Raw genomic sequence first — 12,822 nt, forward strand, 5'->3', positions numbered from 1 at the left:
CTGAACATCAGCAGCCCAACTGTTAATCATGTATCTCAGGGGTGGGCAGATTTTTTTCTACGAAGTGCCAGATAGTAAATATTTTAGGCTTTGCAGGCCATATGGTCTCACTTATAACCATGCAACTCTGCTATTGTATGGCAAAAGCAGCAAAAGACAATACATGAATACTATTTATGTACACTAAAATTTGAATTTCATATAATGTTCACGTGTCATGAATACACTTCTTTTGATTATTTTCTCAATTATTTTAAAAAATGTAACAACCACCCTGCTCACAGATCCAACAAAATCTGGTGGCAGGCCAGATTCGACCGGTGGCCCTGTTCTACCTGATAGACAATTTCTGGTCACTGATGATGACTACATGTCCAAATTTCAGTAAGGTTACCCAACAGAGACAATTTAGACAGAAGATTAGAGATTAGTTCCACGATCCTTATTCTGCTAACAGCAGAAAGCAAACACACAATTGTTCCTGACCTTCTGCAGGTTTAACAGACTCTCTAGGTACCTCAGCCTCTGGCTATACCTGAAAATCATCCAGGTAAAAAAGACACCCAGCGACCGGAAAATGCAAGGCTTCAGGAAAAGCCATCAAATCAAGGTGGACAAAACATCGGGCAGACACTACGGAGCCCTCGGTCTTCAGGCAGAGCCGTCAAACAACGGCTTCAAAATCCAGGTTACACCCTTCCAACACGTCCCCCAGCTCTGAGTCGTCTCCTGCCATCCAGCGGGGCCGCAGACTCGTAACCACACACACACACCCCCGACCCGGCCACGCTCGGAAGCCGCCGGCGCTGAGCGGGCCAGGACACCCGGTCCGACCGGAAAAGCCCCTTGTTCCGTCTCCTCCCGGTCGCCACAAGGCGCAGAAAACCTCCCGCGGACAGTCACGACGTCCTCCTCACGCAAGGAGGGCAAAATGAGAAAAGAAGTAAGCACAGAGAGGCACCAAGAAGGAAGCCGCGCTTCCGACCACCCCCTACACGTCAGCGACTCAGACAACCCCTCGCACCGTGACGGGGACGAGTCCCAAGCCCTCCCTAGGACCACGATTCCGGAGTCTCGCGGGACCTCGCTATTCCGCGGCGCTCAGGTATGGGGACATCTCGCGGGAGTTCCCCGCCGGTGCGCAAGGGTCCGGTGGCCTCGCGGCTCCGCCCCGGTATTTCCCGTCCGCCGGCCCGTTTCGCGCAGCCGCCCGCGCGGCTGCGAGTTGGCGCGTCGCGCAGGCGGCGGCGGCATGGGGCTGAGCCGGGTGCGGGCAGTCTTCTTCGACTTGGACAACACGCTCATCGACACGGCCGGGGCGAGTCGGAAGGGCATGTTGGAGGTAACGTTCCGGCTACCGCTTCCCTCCGGCGAGCCCGGCGCTCCGCCCCGCGCGCTCTCTCGCCCCCTTGGGCCACCGGCCCACTGCCCTGTCGGCTCCCTCCGCGCCGGCGCTCCTGGTCCCGGAGGCCCCTCGTGCCGGCCCGCGGCGGCGGCCCCACTCAGAGAGCGGGGAGGCTGCGACCTGAGGGCGCTCCCAGCGCTCGGGCTCCCGGAAGGATGTCGCCAAACTGCCACGAGGGCAGAGTCGCCTCCGCACAGAAAGGCGGCCACGCGCCAGGCGCCTGGCTTTCTGCCGGGACAGGTTTGGACCTGCCGGGACGAGCGGGCACCCGGCTCTCCGGGACTGACCGCGGGAGGATGGTCTCCCACCGCGTGCTCTTCGTTGGACCTTTGATCCTGGACTTTATCGACTCGAGGGAGTTTTCTCCGCAGGTGTTCCTGCTGTGGGTGTGATCCTCAGTAGGTTTACTTTCACGAGGCCTTGCTCCGCCGCATCCTCCCCTTTCTGTACCTACTGATGCTCTTTCAGACCTTTCCCGTGCTGTTCAAGACCCGAAGCCACCCCTGCTTTTTTTCGTCTGCATTCAGCTTTAAAGAGAAAACTAAGGATTGCCATATCTGAAAAACCCACTTTCAGAAGCTAATCCTTACAGCCCTGAGTGCCCCGTCCTCTTCATGCTTCATTAGTTAGGTTATGTCTCCCTGGATCTTCAGCCTCTTCATCCTCTTTCTTGGTGCATTCCACTCTTGCTGCGTTTTCGGATCTGTCCAATGCTCTATTTTTATTTGTTTATTTGATAAAGATGTCTTTCCACTCTCTTATGATACTCCATAAGCAATATAATAATGTTTAATCCTATATAGTCAGCTTGCACATTTCTTGGGTTTGAATCTTGGCTCCACAGTTTTCTCTGAGATCTCGGGCAAATAATTCAACTCAGTGCCTCAGTTTCTCATCTGTATTATAGTACGACAGTAGGGCCAACTTTAAAAGACTGTTTTGGGGAATTAATTGAGATAATGTGTATAACAATTTAGCAGAATGATTCTCCAAAATATGCATTGGAAAAATGTTAACGATTATTTTATACAATTATTGCAAAAAATTAAAAAAGGGCAACAAACCTATGTCCATTTTTCAGCTTAAAAAAAAATAAGCAAATGTGAATAATTCATGCAGAATCTTTTAAAATGTCCAGTACTTTAAAAAGAACGCTTCCCTTGGACCCTTCTTTCTCCACAAGATATTACCTCTCTTGATAGCCATGTTTTTCAAGAGAAATCTATATCATTATCTCCATGTTTCTACTTCCTGTGTATTCCCAAAACCACTGTAGTGTTTTTTTTTTTGTTTTTGCCACTAGAATGAAGTAAACTTACCATCTATAGGCACCTCCCAAATTGCCAGAATCCTGGACATTTTAAGTCTGTCTTAATGACTTTACCGAAGCATTATACACTGTTGACTGTCCCTTCCATCTTCATGCCTTTGATCTTGACCTCAGGGGCACCATCCCCTGCTATACTGTCTCCAGTATCTCTAGCTGAAAACTGTACATATTTACCTGTGTGTTTTTGGCAGGCCAAATCCAGTGTGTTGTCATTAAGTTCTTGTTTTATTCCAATCCTTGCTATAGGCCAAGAGTTTAGGCTTTAAAATTAAGACAGTTGAGTTTGAATCACAGCTCTCCCAATACCTAGCTGAAAGCACCCGAACAAGTTAGTTAACTGCTCTAAGCCTCAAATCTTTAAATAGTGATATTTGAATAGTGAAATTAGTTCTCAAAAACCCTATCAGGTAGGTTTAATGTAATGCATGGGAAGCACCTACAGTCCAGTGTTCCAGAATTATACCACCGTCCACTCTGTCACCAAGTCTGTCCTCTCCTGCACATCCCCCCTGCCCTTGTCTTAGTTAAAGCTGGACTTGTCTCTCATCTAGACTGTTACTATGGTCTTGATGCCAGGCTTACCATGTCCAGTTCATCCTCCACATTCCAACTCACATGCCCACAGCTAAATAGTGAGCTTCTTAAGAGAGAACAAACTGTCTTATTCATCACCCTGTGTTTGACACAGGGTGAGTGTTGAATGGATGGATAAAAGTCCAGTTCTCCAGACTTGGTTCTTACCATTTGCTTTATAAATATTCTATGAAATGTGCAGAATTAACTATACGAGGATCTAGTATCGCTTTATCACATAATAATACAACACCCACAAATGTTAGCCTATTCAGAACTAACATGCCAGCTTTCTGAATCACTCTGAATGATTTGTGAAAGGAGGAAGGGGGAAAGGTCCAGCCATTGCCTTGGGCTTGAGGAGAAGGAGTCATATACTGACTATATATCAGCTTTAATTATTTTTTCTTTTTTCAGCCTCTTTTTTTTTTATATACAATTTTTAAAGGTTACTTTCCATTTACAGTTATTACAAAATATTGGCTATCAGCTTTAATTTATTTTTAAATCATCTGGGAAAGCTATTTCCACCCTCTTCAGGCCTTTCAGTGTCACTACTCAAGAGGAAGCCTTCTCCAGAAAATTGGGGTTTCTCAGAGAACAAAGCAAAAAGATTTCTGCATTTTTGAGTTTACTTTCTAATGGATATGACAGTGAACATAATAAATGTGCTTTTATTTATAAGTGTGTCAGAAAAACTGGAGGGGAGAAAGAATTGCATTTTTAAAATAGGTTGGTCAGATTAGGCCACATAGAGTAGATGATGTTTGAACAAAGACTTGAACTAAAAATAACAGGAGGGCTGCTTGAATTGTTAGTCTGTATGCAGCCATCATGTTTTGTGAGCATGTATTTTTTAAAACAGTTTTATTTAGAATTCAGCCACTTCATATCTTTATCGTATGTGTTATATGGTTCCCACACTGGCCCTCAAAAAGTCTTTTTAAATCACAGCTAAACACTAGTACTAACGGTATTTTAAGTCTGGGTCCAGAAAGTAGGAGGTAGAACAGAGTTTCCTTTTTGTATGTGTTGAGATAGAGCCTTAAATAGAGTTTTGAAGTAGATGGAATTTGAGTTTATATTGTGTCTAGAAATTGATCTCCCCTCTCTCACTATCTTAGCTCTCCCTTCTTCAGGCCTGTACGCGCCTAGTGGGCTCATTCTACTCAGAAGCCTTTTCAGGCCTGACTTACCCTTACGCAAAATGTCATCACACCTCTAAATTAGAGATCTTTTCCTTCCATCCCCAATTAAATTTAGACTCCCATTCTCTCAGTGCAGGTGTTAGGAGAGTTTGCACCAGTAATGTGGACTAATTCACCTTAGGTATTATTTCTGTTTGAACTAATATTAATATGTGAATGACTGATAAACATCTTTCCCAAAGCTGTTTATATTATTAAGATGCCACTTGTTGTTCCAAATGAATATGTAATTAGTTTCTGTGTGACAAAATGGCAAAGTTAATTCAGGGAATGTAATGGGAAGCAGTTTTGAAACTTGGGAGCAACATACCTCTACAAGAATCTCCCCTTTAAGGTGAGCTAATCTGCTTTTTCAGATCCCAAGAATGTGCTTAACAAACTGCCAATTGCAGTTTATAGGAAACTGGATCTTTATTGGAAGCTTTCATTTATGAACTGTGAGCCAGTTCCTGTTGAATCGCAAGTACTGTGGAGTCCTAGAGGCCTGTGTCCTTTTATTGTGTAGCAGTAGCGTTGCTAAAACTGTATAGTGACCTTCGATCATAGCTCAGGAGTAATTCAGTTGACATTGCTAGAAAAGATGGTGACATAACTATGGAGATTGAAAAGGCTTGATTTGTTCATTGAAATTTAACTTTATAAAGCAAGAAATTTCAAAGTTTTCCCTTCACCTAAAATTCTTAGGGCTGGTTTATTTTTCTCCGACTAGTAAGACTTTTCTTACCTATTATGTTTTGTGATTAACACAAATAGCCTGAAAAATATTTCCTTTACCTTTGGTGTGGTTTTTATACTCTGGAGGAAGAATGTGTCTATTCAGCTGTTTCCCCTTTTCAGTAGGTGAATTGAGTGTCTGGTGTGAGTAGCAGATCATTTATTCCCTATAGAGTTTAGGGTAACACAATTTAACTTGACTTTGACTGGTTCACTTCAACAACAGAAAATCTTTAGCCCCAGCTGTGTGCATTGCCCTCTTCCTCAAAGATCCAAAATTGCCTTGGCATGATCGACTTTCCCAGATGTCCCTGGGACAGGCGGCTTCAAGTGCAAGCAGTTCACTTGGAAGGTGACCCTAGGAAGCACTGTAGCGGGTGGTGGAGTCAGACAGGGAAGGGGAGGAATCTAATACAGGCTGTGTTCATGAGCAGGAAACTGTGTGAACGGTTGGGGACTCTGGGAGACACATGTAGACATACTTTACTTGTCCCTTCCAAGGGGAAACCCACCAATATCTGCTTCTTATTGGTTGAGACCTGCTCCTTGGGCTATACTCTGGCTCCAGCCTATGTGCATGGGTGCCCCTATGGCGAGATAAAGCTCCCAGGCAGAGAAGCCCAAGCACTTGCAGTATGAAGCCTTTGGCATGTATGGGCATAAGGTGTGCCAAGGGAATTTCGGTAGCTTCAGCCTACCCAGCCTCATCTCTAGCACTCGCCCTCATTTGCCTTCCATTGTGGCTGAACTCAGCTTCTTACCTTTCCCAGTTCACAGAATTCCAAGTACTGTGTCTTTGTGCTGTTTCTTCTGTCTAGAATGATTTTATCCTCCTCCCATCCCCACCTTTGGGCTTGGTAACGCCTTGGTTTAAATGTTCCTTCCTCTGCCCTCCTTACCCAACAACTCTGGGGTTGCCCCTTACATTTTATTTCCAGTTTTTTGTGTGACTGTCAAGGCACTCAACCTAGCATTTGTGGTGGTTATTTTCCCCACCAGATAAGTTCATGAGGACAAAGGGTCCAGTCTCCAGTGCCAAATACATAGTATAAAGGCAAGCATGTGGCCTGTGGAGTTAGGCAAGTATGGGCTTAAATCTCAGCTGGGGCAAGTTATTTATCAGTTCTAAACTTCCATTCCCTCATCTCAGAAAGGAAATTCCCTTGCAGAGTTGTAGGAAAGATTAGAAATAATGTATGTGAGTACTGGGCATAATGCTTTGCCGCATTAGCGTCTTGGTGTTAGAAGATAGGCCAAAGGGATAAGAACCTAATCTAATAAAAAGTCAAGATAAAGAGCTGTGGGAACATAAGAAGGATTATGATAAGGGATTCAGAACCAGTGTGACAAAGAGGGAGACTCAGAGCTACTTGAAGTTTTTTATCTGGAATCCTAAGTTTGGAAGAAGCACTGTCATTAAACTGCTGAGGTCACAGAACATGCTTGATTCCATTAGAGCTACATATACCTGTTTTTAAAAGTATAGAATTAGGTCCCCTTTTATATGTTGGTTAATTTAGGCCTTCAGAACGTAAAATGGATATAGATGAGGAAAGGTTAGGTGAACTAGCGTTATTTCTGGCAAGAGTCTAAATATCGGTTGTTAGAAATTTTATGTTTTACTAAATATAAGCACAGTTTTATTTTCATGTCTTCATGACCAGAATGAAAGGTGGTAGACTTAAACTGACAAATGAGGGATTTTTATTAGCTATACATATATATATAAAGAATCTTCTTAGAAAAAATTGGTAAAAAAATATGAATGAGTTGTCTAGAAAGGTTGGGAAACCTTCACTCTTGTGTTCTTTAAAAATAAGACCAATTCCCAACAGAAATGGTGTGGTAATAGAGCTTCCCTAAGACAGAGGAGTGGAGTTAGAATCTTTCTGTGCTCTGGGTTTATAGGCTCACAGCATGAGTATTAAAGACATGAAGTATGTTGATGGAGTTATTTTCCTTTATTTAGGTGATAAAGCTCTTACAATCAAAATACCATTACAAAGAAGAGGCTGAAATCATCTGTAACAAAGTTCAAGTAAAACTCAGCAAGGAATGTTTTCATCCTTCTAAAAGCTGCATTACTGACCTCAGGACTTCACACTGGGAAGAAGCAATCCAGGAAACAAAAGGTGGTGTGGCCAATAGGAAATTAGCTGAAGAATGTTATTTCCTATGGAAATCTACACGTTTACAGCATATGACACTAGCAGAAGATGTCAAAGCCATGCTCACTGAACTTCGAAAGGAGGTCCGCCTACTTTTATTAACAAATGGAGAACAACAGACCCAGAGGGAGAAGATCAAGGCTTGTGCCTGTCAGTCCTATTTTGACGCTATTGTTGTAGGTGGAGAGCAGAAAGAGGAGAAACCGGCACCTTCCATATTTTATTACTCCTGTGATCTCCTTGGAGTACAGCCTGGGGACTGTGTGATGGTTGGTGACACACTAGAAACCGATATACAAGGAGGCCTCAATGCAGGGCTGAAGGCAACAGTCTGGATAAATAAAAATGGAATGGTGCCATTGAAGTCATCCCCCAGGCCGCATTATATAGTTTCTTCTGTGCTAGAGTTACCTGCTGTCTTACAAAGTATAGACTGCAAAGTCAGTGTGTCTGCTTAAAGCACAAAAAAGGGTATGCTTACGAGTTTTAGGGTCAAATTATAGGGTTTGAACTAAGAAAAGTTAAGGCATTCTATATACTATGACCCAGTTCTAAGGATAATTATACTTGTCATGTAATGGCCAACCAACCGTTGACTGGTATTTATATCTGAAAATCCAGATTACATTATTACAAGTTATTTTTAGTAGTGTAACCCAGAAGACTTGAGGAAGTATATTTGTTAATCTGTGGCTTGAGATTTTTTTAAAAAATTATTTTGTTAATCTCTTAGCATCTTGGATCTATGAAGATACCAAGGAGGATAACTTATACATTGATGCACAAATACAGATTTTATGTTTTGGCTTAAAAATAGGTATTTTTTAAAAAATAGATGTTCTAAAACATATATACTAGAGATTTATTAGAGCAGTTGGATCTGGTTATTATAAGTACCAACTCACTTGCAAATCAAGGCATTTCACAGTGAAATTATTTTCATATTTTCTGTTTCAAAAACATGCACCATATTTTTGCCTACTTTGAACGTATACTTCTCTTATGAATCTAATTTTTCTGCATTACCTTTGGGGCGTGGGGGGGATAATTTTCCTATGGTGTGTACATGACCAATAAATTCCTCCAGTAAAAAAGCTGTTAAAATCAGCATATGGTGCTCCTTTTCCATTACATTTTCACATCTTTCCAGGGTGAGCTTATAGGTTCCTGTTAGTCTTTGCCTCTTATGGAAGTACTTTTACTAATCTTTTCCCAGGTATGCAGTGAGGTTGAGGGACCAGTCTGTCTTGCTGTGGATGAGTGCAAGCCACATGGCCCCAGAAGTCACTTTCCTGGGAGTTGCCTTGGTGTGGCCTAATCATGCTGCCCCCCATCTGTTGTCTGCTGACTGGATAGTTTCACCCATATGATGAAAACTAATAGAAAATTAGGTTTTGCTATGAACCGTTTCCGGAGTGCCATTTTAATACTTGACTGGCTCTTTTTGGTGTTACCATCTGCCTTAAGTCTCCTGTTTTTCAAATTTTGGGAACTATGTCATTGTTTCACAAATTTCTGTATCCATTTCAGAGTTTGCTTTGAGCTTAGTAATTAAAACTCCATAGGGAGGCATCTTGCAACTAGAAAAATTTCTCAAGACCATTAGGCCAGAAAGTCTCATGATTTCACCAGCCAAACTTAGAGTAAAATGGTTAATTAAGGAAAAAAGAAATAATGATTAGGGTTGTTTTTTGGTAGGGTGTTTTTTTTTAACTTTTGTATAGGAAACTACTAGTGTAAGATGTTCGGTAGTTGGGGTGTATTTAGCTAGGGCTCCTTCAAGTATTCTACGAAGAACAGGATTCTCTGCCATTGTGCATGTGCCTGTTGCACTTCTCACTCTTAATTTTTAAAAATGTGATTGTGCCCTTGACTGTTCACTCTGAAGCTGAACATTTGTGGACAGGGAATGTTTATGTATAGCTCTTCCAGGTACGGTGTCCACGTGACCTCAATTATATTGTAGCTATTTGAAAATTGTTAAGTTGGAGGATGTTGACAGGAAAATAGTTGTGTGCATGATTTCTCCAGTGGGCTGAGCGTGATGCTGAGAGCTTGTCCTTTCAGCTCACCCACAGGATGGGTCTAGACACAGCGCGTTCACTGTGCTCACTGAGAAGGCTCATTGCTCCCAGACCATGGCAGCAGATCTCCTAGGATGTTATGTGAGCAGTTCGTCAGCAAAAGTGATCTGGCGGGGAATGAAATAATTGAGTTTTTTGTAATGTAATATTACATTCCATTTGCACTTTTCCTTAGGGAAGAACTTTGTGGTTTTCTGCCTTCTGAGTGGAATGTTACAGAAGATATTAAGAAATCTTGGAATAGACCTATTTTATTAATAATGTTTTTGTTTTAGAATAATATTTTGTTTTTCATAGTTTCCCATACTCCTAGAAAGCCATAAATTCTCAGTTGTCCAGAGGCTTTCCCAAACACTCATTACAGAGGAAGGCCTAGAGTAGACACGAGTGGACACTGCCCCTGGAACACTGACACAGTGATGGATGTTTTCTGGTTCCATACACATGTCCACCCACTGGTGCATGAACATCTTAGGTATGGTGGTGCCCAGGACCCAGCAAGTGTGAATACTGTGGGAAAGACAGGTTTCTTAGTTACAGAGGTACTTGGTTTAGCACTTTCAGATTTCTTTGCAACCCACAATAGGAAACATTTTCTGTCACAACCCATTAAACACATTTATAGTGAACATTTAGTTAATATCAGTGTGTGTATGTTAAATATATATTTAACAAACAAAACTACTTCCTTGCTGTGCACGATGCTCAGGTTTTTTTCATTCCATCATTTTTTAAATTGGGGAACATATTTTTTTCATTTTTGAACAAGTACTTGTGGTACTTGTACAAGTATTTGTGGTACACAAGTCAAAGAGTGAAAACGTGAATAGCAAAAAGTCCGTCTCATCTCTTTTCCAGCAACCCGCCTGCCCTAAAGGCCTCTGCTGTCAGCAGTTTCCTGTGTATCTGCGTATATAGGTAGGTATGAGTATATAGAATTCCTCTGATTCAGGCAGGTTTTTATTCCTGCTTTTCAGTTTTAGGAGGCAGTGATCTTGCTAAGAAACTGATTTAAAAAGTCATGAAGCTTCTGTGAGTCGTTCATGTTAGGAGCATACATCTTTGATCTCAGCCATCCACTGTTGTTTATAAAGGTGATGGTTCCATTGGCTTTTACTGGGCCAGTTGTTCACTTTGAGGTCAGTACAGCTGTGAAACCCTTGCTCCTGCCCCAGTCTAATTGCCCTCTTCTGGTACCTATCACCATCCTGGAGATTCCCTTTGCCTCTTAGGTTGGATGTCCTGTGCCCTGTGTATTCCCTTTTTTGATTTGTTCCCCCTTTGATGGCATGCATCCTTGAGTAGTTTCCCTATAAATGTGAGAGATAAAAATATTCAGATCTTAAGTGTCTGAAAATGCCTTTATTCTCTTCTCCCATCATTGATAGTTTAACAGCATGTAATTGGATATCATTCAGAATTTCAAAGGCATTGCTCTGTGGTCTAGCAGTCACTTTAAGTGACAATTTTCTTTTTCTCTTGAAGCTCTTAGAACTTTGGTTTTTCCCCTGTGGTCCATAATGATGTATCTTGTTATGCTTTCATCCTCTGCTCTTGGCACTCTTGAACCTTTCCAAACAAAACCTTATGTTCTTAGTCCTGGAAAAATGTAATTACTTAATTGATAATTGCTTCGCCACTGTGTTTCCTGCTTCCTTTTCCTGGAACTCCTACTATTTGGATGTTGGACCTCTTCTACTGACCTTCCACTTTCTTTTCTTTTCTCTCCTATTTTTCCATTTCTTATTTTGTTCTATAATGCTTTTTGGGAAGTTTCTTCAACTTTACCTTTCAATCCTATTGAATTTTTTTTCCTGCCTGGCATCATGTATTTCAATATCCAAGTTTCTTCGATTTTCTAAATGTTCCTTCCCTTTTTTAAAAAAAATTTTTATTGGAGTAGTATAGTTGATTTACATAAATGTTCCTTCTTAATGTTCTTTTTTTTTTTTTTTTTTTTTTTTGGCTGTGTTGGGTCTTCGTTGCGCACGGGCTTTCTCTAGTTGTGGCAAGCGGGGACTACTCTTCATTGCAGTGCGCAGGCTTCTCATTGCGGCGGCTTCTTGTTGCGGAGCACGGGCTCTAGGCGCAAGGGCTTCAGTAGTTGCAGCACATGGGCTCAGTAGCTGCAGCATGCAGGCCCTGATTGACATTTTTGTTTTGAGTGGAATATTACCTCTCAAAATTTTTTTTAAAGTTTTTGAAGAATCCACGGAATCCACTGTATCTTCCATGTTGCTCTGATCTGTTATTTGGGTCTATTTGTTCACCTTAGAGGCTTTCCTTAAACGCCCAGTGAACCGTGTTTATCACAAGAGAAAGGATGGAAATGCTGATTGGAAGCTCTGCACGAGTGGCTGGGTCTTGTAAACTCAGAGGTTCCTTTTCTATAGGGTATCTGGGTAGGCAGTTATATGAAGAACCCCTGGGGTCAGTGTCTGAAGGTCTTTCCTCTTGGTCTAGCTCCCTAGCGCAGAATCTCTGACTCCTGACTGAGGGTAGAGGTCTGATGTCAGCACCTGGGAGCTGAGTGGGAAGGAGGTGTGTGGTGGGGGGAGAGGCATATGGTCACTTAATCCCTGTTCCTGGTTGTACCTGAGCCCAGTTGTGTGTGCTCTCTCCCGGTCTAGAGACCCTCTGTTTTACTCTTTCCATAGAAGCATTGTGACTTCTGTTGAATGAGGACTTCAGGTTGGAGGGGGCAGGGGTCTAGGGATCTATTTGTATTTGCATGTTTTCTTTCTTTCTTTCTTTTTCTTTTTTCTTTTGGCCACGCCGTGCGGCTTTCGGGATCTTAGCTCCCCAACCAGGGATCGAACCCGGGGCCCCGGCAGTGAGAGTGCCGAGTCCTAACCGCTGGACCGCCAGGGAATTCCCTCCATTTGTATTTGGAACACCTTTTACCCCATCCTCCTTAACTCAGCTCCCTCTTCTCCTTCAGGACTGAGGTATCTGGTGGTATCAGTGCCTGAATCTTTGGAGGAGTCATTGTGCACCTCATGATTTCTCAGCGTTTAGAAAAGCTGGTCTAGACTCAGCTTTCTTGAATCTGCTAACTCCTTTGCCACTTGTCCACATGCTTTCTGCCTTCCACAGTTTTGTTGTCAGTGCCTGTTTGCCTGGTGTGTGTGTTTAAATTCCCTTATGATAGTTTCCATTGGGTTTGGGGTAGAAGCAATATTAGATGGGTACTTCCTTCTTTCGCCTTTATTGTGGAAGCTGTTCTTTTCTAGTCTGTGTTCAATGTAGGTCAAGTGCCTGTGCCTCATGGTCACTACCCACAGCTGGAGAAAGGCTGCTCATTTGAAGTGGAGATTTACAGCATGCCCACAGCTTTTTT

The 12,822-nt window shown here is 42.6% G+C and overlaps 1 protein-coding gene across 1 annotated transcript; it reads left to right on the forward strand.

Annotated features, from left to right (window-relative positions):
• The first annotated feature begins 1,194 nt into the window (after positions 1-1,194).
• Positions 1,195-11,321, forward strand: NANP (N-acetylneuraminic acid phosphatase). The gene is made up of 2 exons (XM_059896286.1): positions 1,195-1,342; positions 7,200-11,321. Exons 1-2 carry the CDS (start codon positions 1,253-1,255, stop codon positions 7,854-7,856), a joined length of 747 nt encoding a protein of 248 aa, XP_059752269.1. The 5' UTR covers positions 1,195-1,252; the 3' UTR covers positions 7,857-11,321.
• The last annotated feature ends 1,501 nt before the right edge of the window (positions 11,322-12,822 follow it).

This window comes from Balaenoptera ricei, chromosome 15 (genome assembly GCF_028023285.1).
Source record: "Balaenoptera ricei isolate mBalRic1 chromosome 15, mBalRic1.hap2, whole genome shotgun sequence".
Classification (NCBI taxonomy): Eukaryota; Metazoa; Chordata; class Mammalia; order Artiodactyla; family Balaenopteridae; genus Balaenoptera; species Balaenoptera ricei.

Bases quoted from the DNA above. Each gene is read 5' to 3' on its own strand.
- NANP (XM_059896286.1), top strand. From the start codon at position 1,253: ATGGGGCTGAGCCGGGTGCGGGCAGTCTTCTTCGACTTGGACAACACG. The intron at 1,343-7,199 runs GTAACGTTCCGG...TCCTTTATTTAG, and splicing joins GTCGGAAGGGCATGTTGGAG to GTGATAAAGCTCTTACAATC.